At 39.3% G+C, this 22743-nt stretch overlaps 1 protein-coding gene across 1 annotated transcript in view; it reads left to right on the plus strand.

The window, feature by feature from the left end:
• DYNC1I1 (dynein cytoplasmic 1 intermediate chain 1) overlaps nucleotides 1-22743 on the plus strand; it is a 262800-nt gene that overhangs the window by 155878 nt on the left and 84179 nt on the right. The window contains exon 8 of the mRNA XM_058525886.1: nucleotides 4547-4672. Within this exon, the coding sequence (XP_058381869.1) occupies nucleotides 4547-4672 (126 nt within the window). The remainder of the gene's footprint in view (nucleotides 1-4546; nucleotides 4673-22743) is intronic.

A 22743-nucleotide genomic window follows, 5' to 3' on the forward strand; every position in this document is an offset into this window, starting at 1 on the left:
CAGCTCACCTCGTTGCCAAATTGAATCAAATTTACAGAAGCAACAAGATTCCCACTGACGCCAATTCAAATTCACTAACATGAGGATTTGACGTCTACTTTATGTCATGCCCTCTACTTCTTGCTCATATTAGGAAATAGCTTCATAACTGGTCTTCCTATCTCAAGTCTCTACACTGGTGATTCATTATAAGTACTTTTACCAGATTAATATTTGTACAGATTATTTATATGCTCTCAATATCACCTTGGGCAAGTTGCCTGACTTCTCTTCGCTTAAATTTCCTCATTCATAAAGTGATGATAATACCTAGCTCACATGTTTACTGTGAATACTAAGTGAGCTAATGTATTTAAAGCACTTAGCATTTAAGAAGAATCTAGTACATAAAAAGTATTCAGTAAATGTGACATAGCAGTGAGAGTAGTAGTAGCAGTAGTTGCAGAGTATGACTCCTGTCATCCCCAGAGTAGAGTCTAAAATCATTAGCCTGTACTCAGTGACTTCTGTGAGGATGCCCTGAGGCATTTCCAGCCCTTTCTTCCTCTTTACCTCTTCACATAACCTGCCTCCCAGCCAAATGCTACAACCTGATGTCTCCTGAACATGTTCTTCTACACTGTGTTAGGTAAGAAAACTTTACCTCTGGTTAGCTTAAGCAAAAAGGGGAATTTATTGGAGAGCCACTAGTGTACATAGGGAATCCATAGAAAAGATGAGGAACTGGGACTCAGCAAGAGTAGAAATCTGGGCAACTTGAGGGACCTCACCAATAGGATCTGTCATAACCTGACTCATTTGCCAGCCCATGGGTTCTGGGTCTTAGTTCAAAATTTAGAGTAGCCAGCTTAGAGAATGTGATTTGCCCAGCTGGGTCAAGTATCAACCCTGCAATGAATTAACTGTCCCTGGGAAGATGGGAGAATCGCTGTGAAACAGGCAGATGCCCAAGAGAAATCTCCTGCACCCATACTTGTACACTTGTCCATACTCTCCTCTGTCTTCTCTCCTAATAACCTACCCATTTGGCAAGGCCCAACTGAAGTCTCATTTCTTCTCAAAAGTCCTTTGCAATTTCTCTCCCTGCCACACGCCATTCCAACTAAAATGGTTATCTTCTCCTCTGTACTTCTATAGAACCTTGCATATACCTCCATCTTAGCACATATCACGTTCTGCTTTTATGTTTGTGTTATAGTTCTTCATACGTGTGTCTTACCTCACTCTACTAAAGGGTGAGTTCCTATCAAGCAAAGCCTGTTATTATTGACATTCTTATTCCACATTTCACCTGGGGCAATGCCTAACGTATGCATAGGAGGCACTTGACATGTGCCACAGTGGACTGGAAGGAACGTGGCCTTTGAAGCCACACAGACTTCAAGCAAGGTTCTCACTTCATTTATTAGCAACAAAACTCAGAAGAAGTTACTTACCAGGGACTCTGGCTTCTTCGTCTCTAGGAATGGGAAAACCATTGCCTACTTTAGAGGATTGCAAGGACTACATGAGGTAACACATTACCCAGCTCAGTGTCTGGCATACAATGGGCACATAAAACATGTTGGTTCCTTCCTCTCCAATAAATGTCAGATTCTATTTCTCTATAAGAACAAATAACTTGAGAGCAGATCTGGTAATTTCTGGGTAAAATTCTAGTAAAATTCTCCTAGGTTAAATATTGGATAATCCAGCCCCATGAATAATCACCAGTTTCATTATTGTTCATATTCTTTTTAAAATCATAAGTTTAACATTTAAGGTTTAAATAATTCTTCAGAGATTTACTTTTATTGGAGAGTAAGAAAATACAACTAGTTATGTTCAAACAAACAACGGAAAAAGACATACTAGAGGAGACTTCAAAATCAGAGAAACTTGTGTGAGATTCGAGTTAAATCAGTATCTTTAGGACTTATGATCCCAGTTATAGAAATTACACCATTTCACTGTCATTTCAGTGGTATTTTATTAAAACTCTCCCTGTTTTCTAAAGGAGTTTTAAAGGCAGATAATTTAAAATATTTTTTTAGTGTAAAAAAGAAAAGCTACAAGTAGGAGTCAACAATGAGACCCAGATGTGAAGCTGTGGGATATTATTCCAGACACATCTGGCTGCTCATTGGCCACTATGGTAGTAGTGTTGATGTTTATAAAGTTGCCTTTTCACATGTGACATAGTTAAGCTTCACATGGACAGTCTGGAGACTTCTGTGTTTATCTGGTTGTTAGTTTCTTTGAATGGGCTTTGAATCAAAGGCCTTTGATTCAGCCACTGAGGAGTGTTTTCTAATAAAGAACGATTACTTCTCCTGGTGGCCACATTCATGTGTATCGTTGTAGGCTTATCCTTCTGCATCAACCAGCAAGTTGTAACTCTCTGCAGCTTTCTAAAGTTGAGGGAACTGAAAGAATGAATAAAGCCGCGTAGAAGACTTAGATTTAATTATTTTTGATAGAAAAAAGTTGATATTCAAATTTATAAGGTCAATCTTCTGTTAAATATATACACAGCATAGTGAAAAATAAGGAAAAATTAAATTATCTATGAGCAAAGAGTGATATGATTTGCCATAATCCCGATGCTATTTTTAATGGGACTGCCTTAAGGGAATCCTATGTAGAAATGGCATTTTCATGAAATGTATTCTAACTCATCAATACTTCCCACAAGGCTGATCCTCAGTTTGTTTAACAACACACAGCACAGGGGCCGCCCCGTGGCTTAGCGGTTAAGTGCGCGCGCTCCGCTGCTGGCGGCCCGGGTTCGGATCCCGGGCGTGCACCGACGCACTGCTTCTCCGGCCATGCTGAGGCCGCGTTCCACATACAGCAACTAGAAGGATGTGCAGCTATGACATACAACTATCTACTGGGGCTTTGGGAGAAAAAAATGAAAAAATAACACACAGCACAGAGTTCACATAGGGTGTATTTCCACTCAAGGTAGAGTCCTTGTTATTTTACTGGTTGTGTTTCTCGCACTTATGCCTTTAATTGTTGGCTTTATTCAACAACAAAGGATTAAATATAAGTTCTTTCCACTGAGCAAAAAGTTACTAAAATTAAAAAAACATTTGTAATTCAACATATTTTAGCATAAGTTTATCATGTACTAGGAGTTACTAGACGCTAAATTCAGAGATCAGTAACAACGGGTCCCTACACTCAAAGAGCTTACAAACTAGTAAGAGACATAGGTGGGAAAAACCATAATACAATTTGACAAGTGCTTGAGAAGGGGGACACACATAATGCCAAGGGAACCAATGAGAGGCAAGGAGGGGTGATGGATGATTAGTTAGGATTGTCTGGAGGACTTGATGCTTGCATTGAGTCTTAGAATGAGTTAATGATGTAAACAACGCAGAAGAGGCATTCCTATGAGAATGAGTATCAGACTTATAAGCACAGACGCTGTACCTATGAACCTTAGAACTAGTCCAGTGAGCCTGGGTCATAAGGTGTGGGGGTGGGAGGAGGGAGGGAAAGCTATAGGAGCTTAAGCAGAGGAGGAAGAAAATGACAGATCATAAAGGATCCTATATGACCTGTATTTTATCTTGAAAGTAATGATAAGCCATTAAACTGTTTTAAGCAGAGGAATGACTTAGCCAAATGTATGTTTTATAAAGCGTATTGACAAAAAATGGAGAGTGGAATAGGTGAGGGTAGGGACTTGTCAGCCTGGAAGCAGGAAACCATTTAGGAAGCTGTTGCCTTCATTCAGACAAGAAATTAGTTTAGGAGGCTCTCATCTTAAGAATGGAAAGAAAACATGCATTTGAAAAGTATTGAGGAAGAAGTGAAACACGGTACATGAGATGAGAAGGAGGAAGGAGTGAAAATGAATGTGGAGTGTCTGGCCTGGGCAGCTAGGGGAATGTGAGTGAAAGGCACCAAAAGAGGAAACGCTGGAAGAGTAGTAGGTTTTTGTAGAAGGCAATAAGCTCATTTTCCTATGCATTGTATCTGATGTGTCTATGGACAGCCCTGAGAAGTCCCCAGTAGGCAGTCAGCTCTAAGATCTGCAGCTCAGAGAGAAATCTAGCCTAGAGATATAGATTTGAATATTGTCAACATATTAATGCTTATTAAAGCCATTGGAGTAGATGAGATCACCCAGGCAGAACGTGTAGACAGAGACAAAAAAGAGGGCAGACAACAGCCCCCCTTGGAATATGTAATAGAAGGACAACCTGTAGGGACTGAAAAAGAGTGGTCAGGAAGAAAATCAGAAGAGAAAGATGTAATGGAAGCCAATATAGGAGAAAGGAACAAGTAGCCCAAATGTCAGATAATACAGAGAGGTCCAGCCATGTGTACAGTTTGGTAGTTTTTGGTGACTACAGCAAGCACATGTGGAACTTTGGAGGCAGAAACCGGATTGCAGGAGGTTGAGTCAGTAGTTGGTATTGAATATGCCACAACTTAAAAAGAAAATGCCATTTAAAGCATGTAATATAGCATGTGTCTGTAGGAATAGGAAAGTTTTCTTTCTGTTGTCATCTTGGCGTAATCCATCCTTGTGACCTCTTCCATTCAGTACCCCGAGCTGATGGTCGCTTCCTACAACAACAATGAAGATGCTCCCCATGAACCGGATGGAGTGGCCTTGGTTTGGAACATGAAGTTTAAGAAAACCACACCAGAGTATGTCTTCCACTGTCAGGTAGGAGTCAGCATAGTAAAAATAACTTACGTCTCCTACTAGACCAAATATAGTTCATGCTGCCTTGCGTCTTATGTGGAGAGGAAGAACCGAGTTTAAAAATGGAATTGTTGACAATTTTGGAAAATTCCCCCACAGTAACCTAATGTTTTGGGAAAGCGGCAACCCTCTCCAAACAGTTAGGGAGCCTGGTTGGGGACTGTGTGTCATTTTCTTTCTATTTAAAACAGCCCCCATGAGGATGAGTTTATAAAGACCTCGCACTTATGAAGAAATCCTGGTGTACCACTTCCTCTGCTTAGCAGCAACATGTGCTTGCCACCCACGTGGACATCCTCAGAGCAGTACCATTTCAAGTGCCCTCCTCTCTGAATTGCAGTTCAATAGGATTTCGCCAATTTTAAATTTACGGGTGCCATCTTGCTTACAGATAATATTTTTGTAGCCGGTTTAGGGGAATACTTATCATGAATCCTTCTTGAATTGTTGAGAAATATAGATGCTGTTACAGTTTGCCAGTGCAGAGATCATTTCAAATCGTTTTGGATCTTTTACTCCATGTGTCTGCTGCACGTTTGTCTTCTCTTCCATTCAACACAATACACAAATTTTGTTACACTTGCACACATTTGGCTTTGCTCCGTTGACATGACTCTGCCTAAATAATAGGCCTCAGCAGTGGCCAATACACCAACCCCTTTATTAATGCCCCTATCCTGTGATTATGCACAGGAAAATGCAAAACAAACATTCCAGTTCAAGGTTTCACTTCCTCAAATATTATGATTCAGAGGTACTGAGTGGCAGATTACTCCAAATACAAATAAATCAGTTGAAGAGGGTGGGTAAACCTGTTGATATTTGGAAGCTTAGTGCCATTTTATATCCAAGAGCAGAGTATCTTTTTGAACTAAAATATGTTTAGACTTTAGAACATTATCAGATATAATTTGAGGAATAGGAGCTGCTGGAATAAAAGTCTCAGCTTCAACCTGATTGAGTAACCTCTAACTGGCCATGTTTTTCTAATTTGCTATCTTAAAAACAACAAGAAGTCTAGGCCTACATAGTAAATAACCTTTATTTTTTGAACTTTTGAAATAAGAACAGTTTTTTCTTTCTTTTTTTTAAGGTTATCAAATTTGTCTGTTTGATACGCTCTTTCTATAAACATAGAAGCACAAAATCCTAATTTTGTTCAGTTATAAGAGGTTTGCTGAATTACCAGGAAAATACTAAAAGGATTATAGCATAAGCAGAAGCACATTTTTGAAAAACAGTACCATTTAAACTATTTTGATATTACAGAAAGCATATCTTGAATTTTAAAAAATATAAGGTAACATATTATATTGTTTTAGTCAATGTACATGATGTTAATCATAATTAAATTTTTTCATTATATTAACTGACTATAGGTGGCCTGTGACAATAACAATTTGGTAATGTGCTTAATATTCACAACATTGCATAGTGAACAGGTCAGTAGCACTGTAATAAGGCTGAGTGAAGAAGCAAATTCCCAAGGTCTTCGGAATTAACTGAAATTTTTAAATTACCTGTTTTATCACACAATAGTTTATACCAGTACTGATTGAAAAGAGGATCATTGCTTTCCTCTCCTGGTATCTTTGGGATTGATTTACTAAAGATTTCACCAACAAGCATTTAATTTCATTTTTAGTCTCTCCCTTAAATGATCCAATGTATGTATTTTAGAGAAAATATGCTCCTGATTTTAAAAAAAGTCAGAAGTACTCTGAATATCCTACCAGAAGATGCTGATTAAAATATCTCTGTATCTTCCAAATTCCTACTACTACCTTCACTTCATCTGGTGACCAGAAACAAATGCGGGTTCTAAACTGTACCTAGCATTCTCACAGAGAAAACTGAGAATTCTAATACTTTTAAACTTTGGGGTTAATTAAATGACATGTACAAAAGACCATGAAGACTCTGAGACTCTAGGTATCAAATAAAAGCCACTCAATTTCACCACACACATATTCAAAGATATTGAAAATCATGACGGTGCTACTCAGATATAAATAATAAGGAGTTCCTATAAAGGACCCTTAATATTTATGAAAAACACATTTAGAAAATCTTATGAAAACCTGAATTGCTGAATACCACTATAGTACCTAGTTTCTGTTATTAAATTATTTCTCTTAAACTGATCTAACTGTAGGGGATGGAATGTTTCACCAGCTTTGGGAAGGTGAAAAGGGAAAGAACTTTGAGCCCTCTCCAGAGAGGAGGAAAGGGAAGAAGTCGGCACAGCAAAAGTAATTATGAAGCCCTTCTGAGAACCCCTGGCGTATTAGTCAGGGTTTTCTAGAGAAATAGAACCAATAGCATAGAGAGAGAGAGCCAGAGAGAGAGAGACAGAGACAAAGAGAGATTTAGAATTGATACTTCTTCAGGAAGCCTGTCTTTGCTCTTAAGGCCTTCAACTGATTGGATGAGGCCCATCCACATTATCAAGGATAATCGCTTTTACTCAAAGTCTACTGATTTAAACGTTAATCACATCTAAAAAATACCCTCACACCAACATTTGGACTTGTATTTGACCAAAAAACTAGGTACCCTATCTTAGCCAAGTTGACACATAAAATTAACCATCATACCTATATTTCACCTCAGAGCAATCCAGAAAACCAATATCTTTCACAATTCCTAAAGGCCTACTAATTTCAGATCACTTTGGGCTAATAAACAAATATACCTAGAGTGGTCAACTTTGAAATTATTAGATATTAAGTGAATGGGAGCTTTCGTAAGAGGTGAGGAAAAAAAACAGTAATTTGAGGTCATGGGGAATGTCTCTGTGACACTGAATCTATGAAAAAAAAAGATACTAACATGTATTGAGAATCTATTCATTACATTCATTGTCATAGGTCCTATAACCCCCCAGATGAGAAACTGTGGCGTGGAGAAGTCATGAGACTAGGGCAGGAGCCTATGACTAGCAAAGCCAGGTTTGCAGTCAGCTCCGAAGCCCATTTGGTGTCTCATGCTGCAGTAGTAGGGGATCCAGCAGGTAACACCACGCAGGTGTGTGGCATGACGAGGGATTGGGGTAGGAGTGAAGAGAGAAAACATGGAACAGAGCTGTGTTTTCCATCTTGGCTGATCATTGCAATCACCTGGGCAACTTTAAGAATTACTGATGCCTGCATTCTACCCACGGAGATTCTGATTTAATTAGTCTAGGCTGCAGCCTGGGCATTTTGAAACACTCCTAAGTGGTTTGAATATGCAGTAATAGTTGCAACCCACTGGAATGTAGAGGAGAGATGCAGAAAGGGGATGATAAGGTGACAAAACTAATCAGCTTCTTTATTTGGAAATGGGGGACTTTTCTTTTTGTCCCACAATTCCCTTTTCCTCTTTGGCCCAAACTAGAGTGGCATTTCTTGCTTTGGTTACTCTGATGCTGATCTCCTACCTGACCCTGTTTGAGAAATTTCCTAACCAACTCCCCTGCCCCTTCCCACTCCACCTCTGCCCACCCCCCCCACACACACTCATTTTCTCTAGCCCACTCATTGCTGGGATCTGCTTTTGTGGTGGGCGGTCAGAAGACCCAGAGTTGTTTTTCCAGGAGTGAGCTGAAGACCACGTTGAACATGACATAGGGACACTGTGCATTGGAGAGTACCATTTGGGATAGTGAGATAGTTACACACTTGCCACAGTTGGTATCCACAAAGTTAGGATAAAAGCCCAGTAAATATCAATGGCTGCCAAAAGAAAACAAAAGTGCTGTAATACTGAGTATGGCTGAGCTGATGAGAGACCAAACCAGGGGTAACTAGGGCAGCAAGGGAAGTCACAGATGAATTAGTGGATGAAGGTTAGGTGGAGGGGAAAAATAATAAGGGTGGTTTGGTTAAGATACACTGAACTCTAATAACTATAGATAACTACATTTGTCTGTTGTTTTACATTTTCCCAGCATTTCTGCCTTCACGATCTCATTGATCCTTACACCAGGGAAGCAGAAAAGATGTTATTATTCTCCTTTTCCAATTGAGAGATTTTGCACTTTAGGGGTTCCCCGGCTAGTGAGCAGTAGGACCAATACTGGATCCAATGCTCATTCTGGATCTATGTCATGCCATCTCCTAGGCTGCATTCTACAGCAATGGGACAATGTGGGGCATGATAGCAAAGGCTGTACAGTTCATTGAAGGTATATTTTTGGTGGCCTGCCATTTATAAGATGTTGGTTAGACCTATCCTAGGGATGGCTGTCCTTACCATCTTCCAAACCTAAAGGAGAATTTGGAGAGCCCACAGAATTAAAATAATGAGAAAATATTATGAGAAAAACCAAGACCCTCCCCCCCCACCATTCACTGACCTATTACTTTCCTTCTGCTTCCTTTCTGATCTTTGGTAAAGCTTATTTATTACCACTGGTCCCTCTTAGACACTATCTCACTGAGATAAGGCAGTTTGAATGTGTTTCCACGTTCTCCTGTGATTTTCCAATAATTTCAAAATTAGACAGTTTGCTTAGTCCAAACCTCTTTCCTGTGGATAGGGAGAAACAACAAATGCCTTATGATGATTCTACTTTTATCATGTTGGAATAATCGCATTAGCCATCATTTCTTGCTGATCTCTGTAGATTCTTCATGTTTTTCAGAAGTGTATAATCGCAAATAAATTCAGTGGCTCAGAAAAGTATCATTTCCGGCACTAGAAGGCAAAGGCACAAGAAACAGACATTGAGTTCAGTGTTCTTTAGCAAAGACTGACAGACTTTTAGCCTAATCATAAAAATATTGCAGTATGAAGGCTTGTTTCTCTCTTAAGAATAGCAAGGCCAAATACCTTCTACTTCCACGGGCAGTTTCATGTCTTTACTAAACTGAATTTTTAGTGTGGGCTCTGGTCCTGCATTTTCTATTTTCATTTCAATAAGAGCTGTCCATACTTGGAAAATATTGGTGGACTCTGCATAGAAATCAGCCACTCAGCCCCACCACACAATCTGGCAGCGCTCCTGCTGTCTTCTGTAGTGGCTTCCACACACTGTCATTAGATTATGCCTTCTGACCACCCTGCGTTGCTTACCCTGGTGTGGTCTTTCTCTTTTAAATGGAATGAATAGAATCAGAAAAATATATCTTAGAATTATCTGCATTGAGGTAAGTGGAAAAGCTATATTTAGAGGCTTGGCTTGGTCAGAGGTTTTTTTTTTTTTTAACTTTTATTTTTTCCTGATTTAGTTTCTTTGTTCTTAGCATTCTCTTTTTAAGGATTATATGACAATGACCTGAAACTGATGATGACCTAAAACCCTCACTATTTCAGGGGGAAAGTAGAATGTGAAGTGGGGTGATACCAGCTAACCTCATTTGTTCCAGTGTTTAAAATCTTCAGTTGACTTTTTTCTTATGAGTATCTTCACTTCTAGTTAAGAGTCCATAAAGGTTACAGATGAGAATGCAGCTCACAGCTTTAGCCATCCAGCGTTTGGTTCTGCATGAGGTTCCCGCTGACCTTGAAGAGAGTTCCGCCCATGAGAAGTGATGGTAGCACAGGAGGGAATGTGGGCTGGTGGTTAGGAGAAGGGACGGAAAGTCAGGACTTGCAGCTCCGCTCCAGCTGATCACACTGCAACGTGACGTCGGGGTTGTCGAGGCTTTGCTGTCGAGTCGTGGAAAGAAGACTTCCTCCAGTCCCTGGTGGAACTGTGGGGTTTATTGCAATAAACTTGATTTCTTCTCCCATCAATTTTTGTCCCTCCCCCAGCCCAGATTGTGGGCCATAATCCAAATCAACCAAACAGTGATGGACACAAAGACATAAATTAATTTAAGTGCATTTTCCAAGCTATATTATGACCAGAGAAGTGTTAGAATTTGACTTAAGGATTTTTATTTTATTTTATTTTAATTAAAGGAAAGGTAGCTTTTTTTATGGCCTGGCTGATAAAAGAAAAGACAGGCATTTTCTAAGCTTTTCTCTTGGATGTGGCAAGGAGTGGTTACTCAGTAGAAGTCAAAAAAGAGAAGGAGATGAAAGAAAAGAAAGTTCTTTGACAACTAGGACTACATATTCAAAATGAGTTCCTGGGATGACCAAATGAAAGCACAATATAGGTGCTTAGTAGTTGAAAAACAGAGTCCATGGAGAAGAACACGCTGACTAATATAAGTAAGACCCAAGAGTTTTCAAATGCAATCCTGGATGTACTGCAGGCTGGAGAAAGCCAGAAGAGGAAACTCAACCATTGTTGCATAGATTGTGATACACATTTCCAAGTGTACAATTATGGAAAATTAAAGAATACATATGACATAAAAGTAAGATTAAGCTCTTATATAAAAGATGCAAATTATATGGATCAGACAAGAGGAACAGCAGCACAGCAGTGCTATTTTGTGCCTTTAGGAAAAGACATAAGAGAGTTTAAATGTGCATGCTGAAATGAAATGCAGACATTTGGAAACACTTCTTTTCTGCCAATTGAGTATGACTGGTCCGACAATCAAGGCTTGAGCTAGACACTGATTCTTGTTAAATCAAACAGCAAGAACTTCTTTTTCTGTTTTGGCCCAGGAAGCTGGAAGCAGAGAAACTGCCTTGCCAGCTTTGATTCTTTATCTGCCCTCTTTCTGGAATCGTCTCCAAAAAGTAACACAAGAAGAAGCAGAATTGATCAGTGGGATTCATCTGGGGAAATTAGAATTATCAGCAGGATTATAGCAAACAGATTGTGTCATAGACAATTCCTCATCTGAAAATAGCAGTGAAGGACACTGTATACCTTACAAGTGACCAAATGAGCTATTTGATGCAGAAGATGCCATGAGAATACACCTTCAAACAAATCGCTTTTAAATTGTTTTCTTTGTCTTGCCATGTCATATTGCAAGTGATCAAGCTGAGGTTTAATATTACAAAAAACTATCTCACACTCACTAGCATTTGCTCTGCCCCATTAATGTGCACATATATTGGAGGCACAAAACCTCTCAACACTGAAGATTTTATTTAGTTCCCTAAATGCCCTTCCCTGTTCTTCTAATGCCCTGTGCTCAGACTGTCTGACCTGGGCTCTCTGCAGTTGTGCTTCATCAAGGAATTGCCCCAGGAATTATTGATGCTGGGCAATGAGAACCAGATGGCAAAATGACCAGGTTTTCTGGCCTGTCACTCCTCTTGTCCTCACCACCCTGCCACCCAGCCATTCACTGAGGTCAGAGAAGCTTTGGTCTAACAGAAATGGGTGTTCTCAGGGGTCTGGGCTGAATACTGATGGGGTTCTACTTACCACTTAGGATTACTATGAGGATAAAAGAGATAATTATATAGGTGTATTAGTCTGCTCAGGATGCCATAACAAAAGAGTGTAGACTGCGTGGCTTAAACAACACAAAATAATTTTCCCACAGTTCTAGAGACTGGTAAGTCCAAGATGGAGGTGCCAGCCATTCTGGTTTCTGGTGAGGACTATCTTCCTGGCTTGCAGAAAACTGTCTTCTAGATAAGGTCCTCGCATGGCAGAGAGAGACAGAGAGCAAGCTCTTCTGGTGTTAATACCATCATGAGGGCCCACCCTCATGACTTCATCTAAACCTAATTATCTCCCAAAGGCTCCATCTCCAATTACCGTCACATTGGGGTTAGGGCTTCAACATATGAATTTGGGGGGGACATAATTCAGTCCATAGCAATAGGTGAACGTGCCTTGAAAGGATAAAAGTATTCTCTTTACATTTGGTAGTTTCACTATTATTGCATGATAGTCACATGGGAAGAAGCTTAAACCTTGGCATTCTTATTTTTTTTGCTTGAATATATTCCTAAAGAAATTTCACCTAACTTAGATTCATTAATTCACTCATTCATTTATTCATTAATTCAGCAGATATTTATGGGGTTCCAACCATGACCAGGTCCTCATAGCAACAATTGACTGGAGCTGAGAAGAGGCTGTCCCCTCTCCACAAGAACTCTTCAGTTTGCCCCAATCCCCACCATGCCCTGTTTTCTATCACCTGGCCAGCTTCTCTCAGGTTGGTCAGATCCCTTTGTGTACTTTTTATATACAAATGCCAAGTGAGAGGGAACCTGAGACAATTCCAAACTTCTCTCACCCCAACTATTTCAGCATTTGTTTCATAACTAAATGATGATGAGATAGTTACTGAGTCTTGGGAGGCAGTTTAGCACATGGTGGTTAGGAGTGGGCTATAGGGTCATACAGCCTGGTATTATAATTTAGGTCCCACCACTTAGAAGCTCTGTGACCTTGGGCAAGTCATACATGAGAGTAGAATAGTAAATGAGTGCATATAAAGGACTTAGTGTCAGGCACAGAGTAAGTACCCAGTGAATGTCAGATACAATTATTAACTAACATGCAGGAATGAAATTCAAAATATGGAACAATCTATATGGCACTGTCCAAAAAGCATGGCTGTGGGCTCCCCTTTGTGTCAGGCATTGCATCTTTAGCTGCTAAATGGGGGAGGTGGTGACTGAGGGATATGGGAGGGAGGGACTAAGATGGCTGGGAGCCGGGAAGCACTGGAAGACCATGGGGGAAAGTATCTTACCAACAAGTACAAAATGATCTCAATATTTTAATAACTGGTAATGTGATTTGTGGACACATCTTGAATATCATCCCTGCTACTCTGCTTCCGCCACGTGCTAGGTACAGATACATTTGCTTCCTTGGGTTAATTACTCGCACTGCTTGCCTCAAGCGCAGGCTTCGTAAAGGAACCCTCTGGTCTCTACATAGCTGATATGGCTGCACTGAAGTCTGTACAGACTAGCTGGCCATTTGCCATGCTGAACCCACTCAGTGGACCCTGAGCAACAGTAAGGAAGATGGGGCTGACACATGTTCTGCTTTCATCTAAGATCAGATTAGCGTATCTTTCAAGAGCTGTCCCTCCTAAAGACGCATGATCCAGGGCCATCCTAGGTGGGGCCTCCATTCTCTGGAATATCAGATTGTGCTTTTCCTTTATCCTACAACATTTTGATATAGGCGGAAGCAGGTTTAAAAGAATACCAGATGGTCTAAAAGGAAAAAGAAATCTCAGAAGGGTAACCCTCTTCCTCAGAGGTGTGGGTATGGAGGACTCCATTCCAGGAAAGGAATGGACAGCAGAGGGGTGGGCTGTGGTGTTGCCCCAGGCGGTGTAAGCACCCACCAAGAGTGTTCTAGGCCACTACCACCTCTGAGAGGGGTGCCTATGCATTGCTTTGGCGTCTTTATATTCTAGGCCCGGGCCTACTTCCGGACTTCAGGCCACCTATTTCTAAAAAATAGACCTTTTTTTTCCCCCTCTACAAACTTAACCAAAACTTTCTGATCTGTGTGTGTGTCTTTATGTTGCCTAATATTGTTGGATGAAAGGGCTTGTTTGAACATACCGTGTTATTAATAAATACAGAGCCATTCATATACCCCAATAGTCACCTTATTATTTTAATTCATTTCAGACAGTGGCTCTAAGCAAAAAACTATTATTTCCAATTTTGTGATTGATTTTTGAAATTATTTGAAAACATTATTATCGAAGAGAATTCATGAAAGTAGAGTCATTATCCTTACTTCCAGGGAAAGTTTTTTAATCTTTGTTGTAAGAGGAGTCTACACTTTCCTTTACCACGCTTATATTTGATTTATAATTTTAAAATGGTATATTCAATATTAGCCAAAGAATTAAACAAGATGTTGCTTTTCTTACGCAAAAGATTTAGCTTAGTTGGTTTTTAATTGTAATCTCCCCCATAAATGTATCGAGTTTATATCTTACATACTTCAAATCATTGTTGCCATAATCATTTTATATCTACACTTTTTTTGTCGTTGTTCTCGAAAGCTGATATTTTCTCCTTTTCTACTTATTTAAAAAGTATTTCCAGCACCTATGTGCAGTAAGGTGTGTTACTTAACAGTGCTTCTTTGCTTCTTAATAACTTGGCCTGGCATTATGTTGAGTAGTTGGAATTAAATTTATTCCTTATATACAGCAAAAATCTTTGTTTTTTTAAAATAAGTTTGTTATAAATATGGTCTTCTGAGAAGAGAAAGGGACAGGAGCAAAAATTGTGCACAAGTGCCCGCACTCATATAAATGCACATACACACCCACGACTCTAAAATCCTAGTCAAAAGCTATATTTCATAAAAGAGAATTATAGTAATGTTGATGGTTTGCCAAAACCTCAAGCAGTGACAAAATCCACAGAGTGTCCTGAAAGGGATGCCTTTGCAAAACCATGCCCCTCCAGATGGTTTAGATTAGAGATGGTTAAAAACACATGGCAGCATTCGTTTGGTTTAGAATTCATAGTTAATTCAGTAGATAAAATAATACAGATTTGAAACCCTAGCCTGTGTATCAGAAAAATCATCAAATCTTATGATTGCTCTTAGGGGAGGTTGGTATGCGATGTGTTGATTTTTAAGTGATCTAATTGAAATAATAAAATTAAGCAAGAAGGAGTAAAAAAGGATTGAAAATACAAGAGTATAAGTCAAAACTTTCTTCTCTGCGGAATATTTATTCCTGTAAGCTGTCATATCCAATCAATTTGTATGGGATTCGACAGCCAATTGTCATTTCCTGGGATAAACTACGTAAAGAGGTTGTGTTACAGAGTCAGCATGAAGAAATGGAAAAAAAGAATTGCAGAGCATGAAGCAGAGAGAAGCCAGAATGTCCTGAAAGCCCACAAAGTGTGGCCAGGATCCCCTCACCTTGCTAAGAAGAGCAGATAAGCAGCTTACGTACAAGCTTTCCCTTTGGCTTATTCAGCTTTTCCCTCTGCACATACTATTTCTAAAAGAGAGTGCTCTTGGTCTACGTGTTAGTAGGTTATTTTGCCTTATATGTGGTTTTTAATCATGGTGGGGACTCTGTGTGAACAGTGATGTCACATACTGTGTTCTCTGGCACGAGATGCATAACAGTTACCCCGGGGCCCTGAAAGGCTCCATCACTAAAAGCCTGGCTCCCACTGTCCCCTTCCTTGTGGCTAAAATCAAAAGTTTTTAGATTTTCCCACAGCTGGGCAGCAGCAAACTACTCTTGGAAAAGAACTTCAGTATTCATTTAATGGTGTATATTATCGTGTCCTACCTGCAGCACAAATAAAAGCATTCAGCTATGTTAAAATTGCCACCAGAAGAATGTTCATCCAGGAGCTCAAAGCCTTTCAGAAAATACAGGACAAAGATTCTATAAAAATAGAATCAGAAGGTTTCAAACAGTGGTTGATGGGCTTCAAAGGGCTTGACTCTCAAAGGTGGCACAGAATTTAGTTCCCTTAGAAAGGAACACATTTTGAGCATTTTCTAATTATAAAAATTAGAATTGTGGCTTTTAATTTCAGGAAAGAGCTCCACAATGAGAGCAAATGTGCTCCTTTAGCAGCAAAGTACAAGCGCATGCGCGCGCACACACACACACACAAAGAAAACTGGTGGGGAGAGGGGTCAGACCCTGTGCACAGAATTCATTTAGACTCATGATGATTTCCGTTATAAATTTAATTAATTTTGTTTTAGCAACAGAGACGTTGTATTAGTCAATCTTAACTACTGATCCATAGTTCTGCATCTATACCCACTTAATATTTGTAACAAGAGACTGTATGTTTGTTTCATCTTCTAATCATTTTTTTAAATAAATGGAAATGTAAACCCCAGCTAAGTCAGATTACCGTTTTAAGATAGTTTAACCATGTTCTACTATATGGGGAGTGAGGGGAGATTGTTTTTTGCTTTTCATTTTGTTTTCGTTTGTTACGTGTGTTTGTATGAGTTGGTACTTTTTTTCATGAGACCTATTAATATATAGGAACCTTCAAATATATTTGAAGGAACCTTCATGGTTTTCTGGACCAACTGCTTATTCAATCTCTGAATTCTCTCCAATGATTTCATCTTCCTCTGCCAAGTCATCATCTTGCCTTGCTTGAACGTCGCTCATGCTCCTGTCCCAAGGCAAACCATCCCGTCTCTGACCAGTGCTGGAGAGTTTCCCAGTGTGCTTGCATTCCATCCTAAAGGATTGCTCATCACAGACAGAGGCAAAGTCACCTAGGAATGTCAAGGGATGCAAGTCTGGGAGCAGGGCAGCTGGCTTTGGGTTGCTGCAGGAGTTGGAGTGAGCACGGAAATACAATACCACCTGCCCTCCTCCGCCACCTTCCTCGTATGTCTCATCATCTTTGTCCTCACTTGGCTTCCTTTAACATCATTTCATCAAAGGCATAACAACATTGTGTCAACCTATCGCCATTAAAATTGTTGAAAAGACTTCACTTTGGGAGAAGGTGCTCAGGGGAAGGAAAGTTCTACCTGTGTTCTGCCTGCCATCCCCCTACCTCCAAAACCACACTTCTGAACATGCCCTCTCTGTGTTTCATGGAATTTCCTTTAATACGCTTGGTCAAATTGTGAGGACTTGCCAAATTTCGGAACTGGATTTCACTGGATTTTCTCCTCTGTATATTGAAAGCTACTGAGACAGGCTTAACACAAACCTCCTGCCTTTAGAACATTACAATATGTTCTCCCCTTTTTAAGAGGGACATTTGAGCCAAGTTCTATGAAACATCACAAATTCAGACAACATGGAGAAAGAAGGCAAGTCCTTAAATCAGATATGGCTCACTAAAGGAGACCTTGATAACTAAATGAATTTTTTTGAAAAGTAAATAATCACACACTGCAAACTATCCTTTGTATAAATAGAAATTTTTATATATCAAGTCCTCTGATATAATATCTGCTGATTTGGAACATTGTTACTGAAATGAAAATATATTAACACCAAGAGTATGTGATACCCTGATCTAGTAATCAAACATCGAGGGCCTGATCACTTTAATGAAGAGTTAAGAATGTTTTGTTGTTTGGATATTATAGTTCATGGATGGACATTTATGAAATGCTTAAGGGACTTAGAAACTATTTATTCCCCAGCACCATTCATTTAGTTAGCAAGTACTATTTCTGCCTAGATAGTGTAAAGGAAACCAGTTACCCATTATTAATCTGTAATAATTTCACAGCTAATTAGGTACTTCTTGTGCCCTAGGAATAATATCAAAATAAATGGGAGAGGAGACTCTTGATCTTCTCAACCCCATATTATTTCAAAACCAAATTAAAAATATTTCCTTCAAAACTCTTATGGATTTTTTAATGTTGTCCATATCGTGGATACTTATCCTGAGGGCCCCAGACTGTTGAATCTTGCATATCAGTGGAATGAATTCAACCCATTAATATATTACATTACTACTCTCAACCTCAAAACTCCTCTAAAGCAAGGAAAAATATGAATGAGAAAATAAATCATATATTGCTATTCTATATAGTTCCTATTGAAAACCTTTAATGAGTATAGGTGTGACTAGTTCGTATTAATAATGTGTGGGTGCCTAATTCTGGGACAGAGCTGCAAAATATGATGCCTTGCGAAGAGTGAAAGTGTAGAAATAGGGCAAGGCTTTTCATTTTTACTTACAGAACACGATTTGCCACACGCTTAGGTTGATGGCAGGTTGTCCCATAGAACAACACTCTAAGCTTCTGTACAGAATGTTTTTAAAAAGACCAATGGATTTTTACTGCCTAGTTCACACGTACCAAGGTAAGGAAGATGATACTTTGGAAAACAGGCAATATCAGTTAAAACAAAGTTTGGTATAAATGCCAAGACCAATATTAGAATTTATATATACCCAAAGCCTGGCTACTTGGAGCCTGAATTCTGTTCTCTCTGGCTCTGAGCCTGAGGGGCCATGATCCATTTCACTAGTTCAGCTAGTTCAGTTACCACCTGTGTTCCAACAGTGAAGTCAGACCAAGAGGAAAGGAAGCTCCCTGAGCTGCTCAGATCCATATCCACTCAAGCCGCTCAATTTATTATTCCACTAGGGAATGCTCTGCCTTGAAGGCTGATCCGATGAGGGTGGGATCGCAGGCAGCAGGTATGCCATGAACAACAAACCCATATTCTTAACATATGTTTAATTTGAGTAACTCTCCTCCCTTAAAATACTTCTTGATTTTAAATCCACATCCTGATTTGCCCACTCTTGTTACCATTTTCTGCTGCCTGTTCTGAATTAATCCTTTGAGGTGGTCATTCCCCGGAAAGAAAAAAGGAAAATGAGAAGAGAGATGCAAAGTTGGGAATGTGAATGAAAGAGAATGGGAGAAAGCAGAGGGAAGGGGATCATTAAGCAGAGTCTGTTTTCATGAGCTAGGTTTTCTTTGAGCTGTGTAAGACAGGAGAGGTAGAGGAAGAAGAGAAATAGACAAGGAAAAGGCCCTCAAAAGGTTATCCATTAATATCCCTGCTAAAGAATGGAAATCATTTTTTGCAATAGAGCTCAATTTACAACGATTATTTTGATTCTCCTTCCTACTTCATCTCAAAGAATTGATATAATCTAAAAAGTGGTTAAAATTATTAAAATCGTTTCCATAGTAGAAAATTAAATGATTTTACTAACTGTCAAAGTCAGTGTTTAAACTCAGATAATTTGAATTATATTTTATATAGTGATCATGTCACTGCGATGTCTAAACACTCTTTGTAAAGCAATAATCTCTGATTCTGATTTTTCATCAACAGAAAACTAACTAAAGGTTAGAAATATTAGCCACAAATTGCTGTTATTTGTAAAACCTATAGAGAAGGCTGGTTTTCTTGAGGAATTCTGAGTTAAAATACATTTTTCACCCTGGAACTTTAACCCTTAGGAGACTTTCTACATTTTTCTTAGGTGTATTTTCAGCTCAGACGATCAGGAAACTACTTCAAATACTTGATTTAGAATATATTTAAAAGTGAAATAGCGATATCTTATGCTATTAAATATATTATAAAATAGCAAAATATTACATTGCTTCATGTCATCAAATTTATTTTCCCTATTTCAATGTATTAATCCGTCTGTCTACCAAATCCAGGTTTTCCTAGACCACACCAGACTGGTTAAATGAGGTCTTGTTAACAGCATAAATCATTTTTCTATAGTTCTCGCCCATTTGCAATTTAGGATTTCTGGGCTCTTCAAATTCTCCCACTGTTTTTGTGGGAACTCTCAAAGGAGGTTGCAAGAGTGTTCGTGAATAAGGTTCCGAGGACCACTTGTGACACTCAAGGCAGCTTGCTGAGACTCCAGTGCCCAAGCCCTACTGCCTTCCCCTATGCCCTGACCCCATCAGTCACCCCAGAGATGGCCCTCACTCACCTCCAGAGAGAGCTTCACAACCATGTGCTGGTTTCCATTGCTGCAGCACCATTGTTGTTGATCATGCTCCAGAACCCTGAACAGCCCAGTGACTTCTAGAACTGAAGCCAATCAGGTCAGGGCATGTTCCATGAAGGATACAGAATGATTATATCACCTAAGTGTGTATTCTTGGTATCAAGGAAGCCTAAATAAGGTAAGCTGGTACTCCACTGTCTGCAAAGTTCATAATACTTATGGTCTTTATATTTTACCAGTAGCACCCTAGTGCAAAGAGAGTTCTGGCAGACCTGTCCCATTAGTCTGCTATTCATGACTATCCAAATTCTGAACACTGCTTAGGCTCAAACCTGACTTCCTGTTGAATTTTATCTCAAGTTTGAAATGTGGTGATCTTTGCTTCAAGACTGAGGCAGACTGCATTTTATCCAGAACAGTTCAACAGACATTTATTGTGCCTAGCACCATGGTAGATGTCAAGGCCACAATGATGAATATGGTCTGTACCTTGCCTATGAGGAATTTATCCCTCTTCCCCTAGGTCAAAAGCAAGAATGAGGGATTTGCAGTAGATTGCAAGCTACGAAACCGAAATAATTAGTGCATATTTTACCCGGAACACCCCCCACTGTAGTATCGTCTGACTTAAGACTTAATGTGAAAGGCTGAAAGGGGAGTGGAGATAGGGATGGTTAGGTTAGTTTGTGGAAAAGGCCTTTGGAAGGCTGAGCTAGCTCACATGAGGAGGGAGGCGACCTCACATGAAGAATACCCACCTCCTACCTCAAGATCCTGCAAATGGTTTGGGGATGATTGGTGAACCACAGGTATTCCTAAGGCTGGTTCCTATTAGACAGGGAAAACTAGAAGCTTCGCTTTTCCTCATCCTTGCTGTGGAATGAAACCAATAAAGTCAGTTACTATGTAGACAAGTGAGTGAGTGCTGTTCGTTTGGGAGAGAATGTTCCTGGGGAAGGACTGACCAATAGAGGCCACTGAAGGGCTTTTGGGGGTAGGGGGAGAGCACAGCTAGAGGATAGTTCAAGTAATGCAAGAATCAATGGCAACTCTGTTAACATCATTAAGTTAAATCTACCTAAATCAAAATCATAAGGAAAATCATACCTTTGCATATATATTTTCGTCATTCCACAAATAAAACATGTAGTTCAAAATCTGGCACAATGACTGTCTATATAAGACTGAGTTCTATAGAAGAAAAATACCTAAGAGAGGGCTGTATTGCCAGATGCTTGGCATCATGTAGTCAAAACATTTTGAATATGTTTTAAAATAGTCTTCCAGATGTGTAACAACTTGTAGCTAGCTATAGCCCTTGTCTACATTTTGGAAGGGGGGTGAAAAACTGAGGAGTTTATTCAAATTATACAGGAAAATGAAACTCTTATTGCCTTCCTCGTCTGATTGACTTGGAAAAAAGTAGTTTAATTTTTGATTTTTGTTTTTGTTTTTGTTTTTTTTGCCTTCCAACCAGTTTCTTCAACTCTGCATTTGACCTGGCAAATATAGACACAGAAAGAACTTCCCCCAGTACCTTGTATTTGCCATATGGAACACATTATTACCGCCAAGTTATGACATTTTCTGTCTCCAGAAGTAGTTATTTAGAAATTCAACTTTATTTTGTGTTTATTTGTCCTGCTTCTTGATATTAAATATTATTAATTCCATATATATCAATTCCTCAGTTTCTTTTCATTTTAAGGCTCATGTTCAAGAATATGGAATTAAATAAGGAAAAAAAAGAAAATATAATAGAGATTTGTTTACCTTTGAACTAGATTTTCCCATAGAAATTCACATTCTTCAGTGAGAGTTACGTGCTGTGTTAAACCTACCTTAGGAGGTTCATATGTGCAAACAGTAGGTGCTAAATATTTAATGACCTAATAGAACTGCAGGAAAAATTGCTCAGGAGAATTTACACTTTGTGAGTCTTGTGCAGTTATTTCCTCTAGACCACAGAGAGATATTTTCTTTGTACTTAGGATAATCAGTAAGTAAATCTGTGGACTTTGTCACTGATATAATATGGTATCATTACCAGTTTTAAAAGAAGAGAATGCCTGGGGTATCGAATTCTGAAGTGTTGTGTGTCAGTCCAGTTCTCAATACTTATCTCTTCCTGTCAACATACTTAAGGACAGTGTTTAATTAATTTCCAATTACTCTTTGACACCAGTTATACATGATGCATTGATAGAACCGGCACTGGGCAAATATAATAAGTTGTCATCCCTTTCTGACTGCTACAGTTAGGTTAAAGATAAGAGAGAGTTTCTGTAGTTGTTTTGACCAAGAACTGGTAGAAGTTTGCCCAAGTGACGCAGACTAGCAGAGGTAAAACGTCAGTCGCTTCGAAACAATTGAAAAACTTCAAAATGAAAATACATATGGAATTTTCCATCACTAAAGTTCTTGTAGGTTATCTGCCAAAATCATCCTGAAACTGTACCTGCATTGGTGGGAGGAGGGTTGTGTGGCAGCTTAGGGTGGTAAGCTTATTGTCAAGGTCAGGTAAGGGTGGGTAGCTTATTGTCATGTATTGTTAATGCCATGAGGACAAATTTGAAAACGTTTTGACAGAAGGTGTATGGATCTTGACTGATGTGCTGGTCAGTAGCATCTCTAGTGGGAGAGTAGTTCAGTGATTCTGACTTAGATTTGAAGGATTCATTTTGGAGGGAGAAGGTACATGACTCAGAGGTTGTTAACAGTGGCAGAGCTTGGGTTTTCACTGGTAGGATTCCAATATGCTGTGTGTATCTTTACTCCTG

Source organism: Diceros bicornis, chromosome 3, assembly GCF_020826845.1.
Source record: "Diceros bicornis minor isolate mBicDic1 chromosome 3, mDicBic1.mat.cur, whole genome shotgun sequence".
NCBI lineage: Eukaryota > Metazoa > Chordata > Mammalia > Perissodactyla > Rhinocerotidae > Diceros > Diceros bicornis.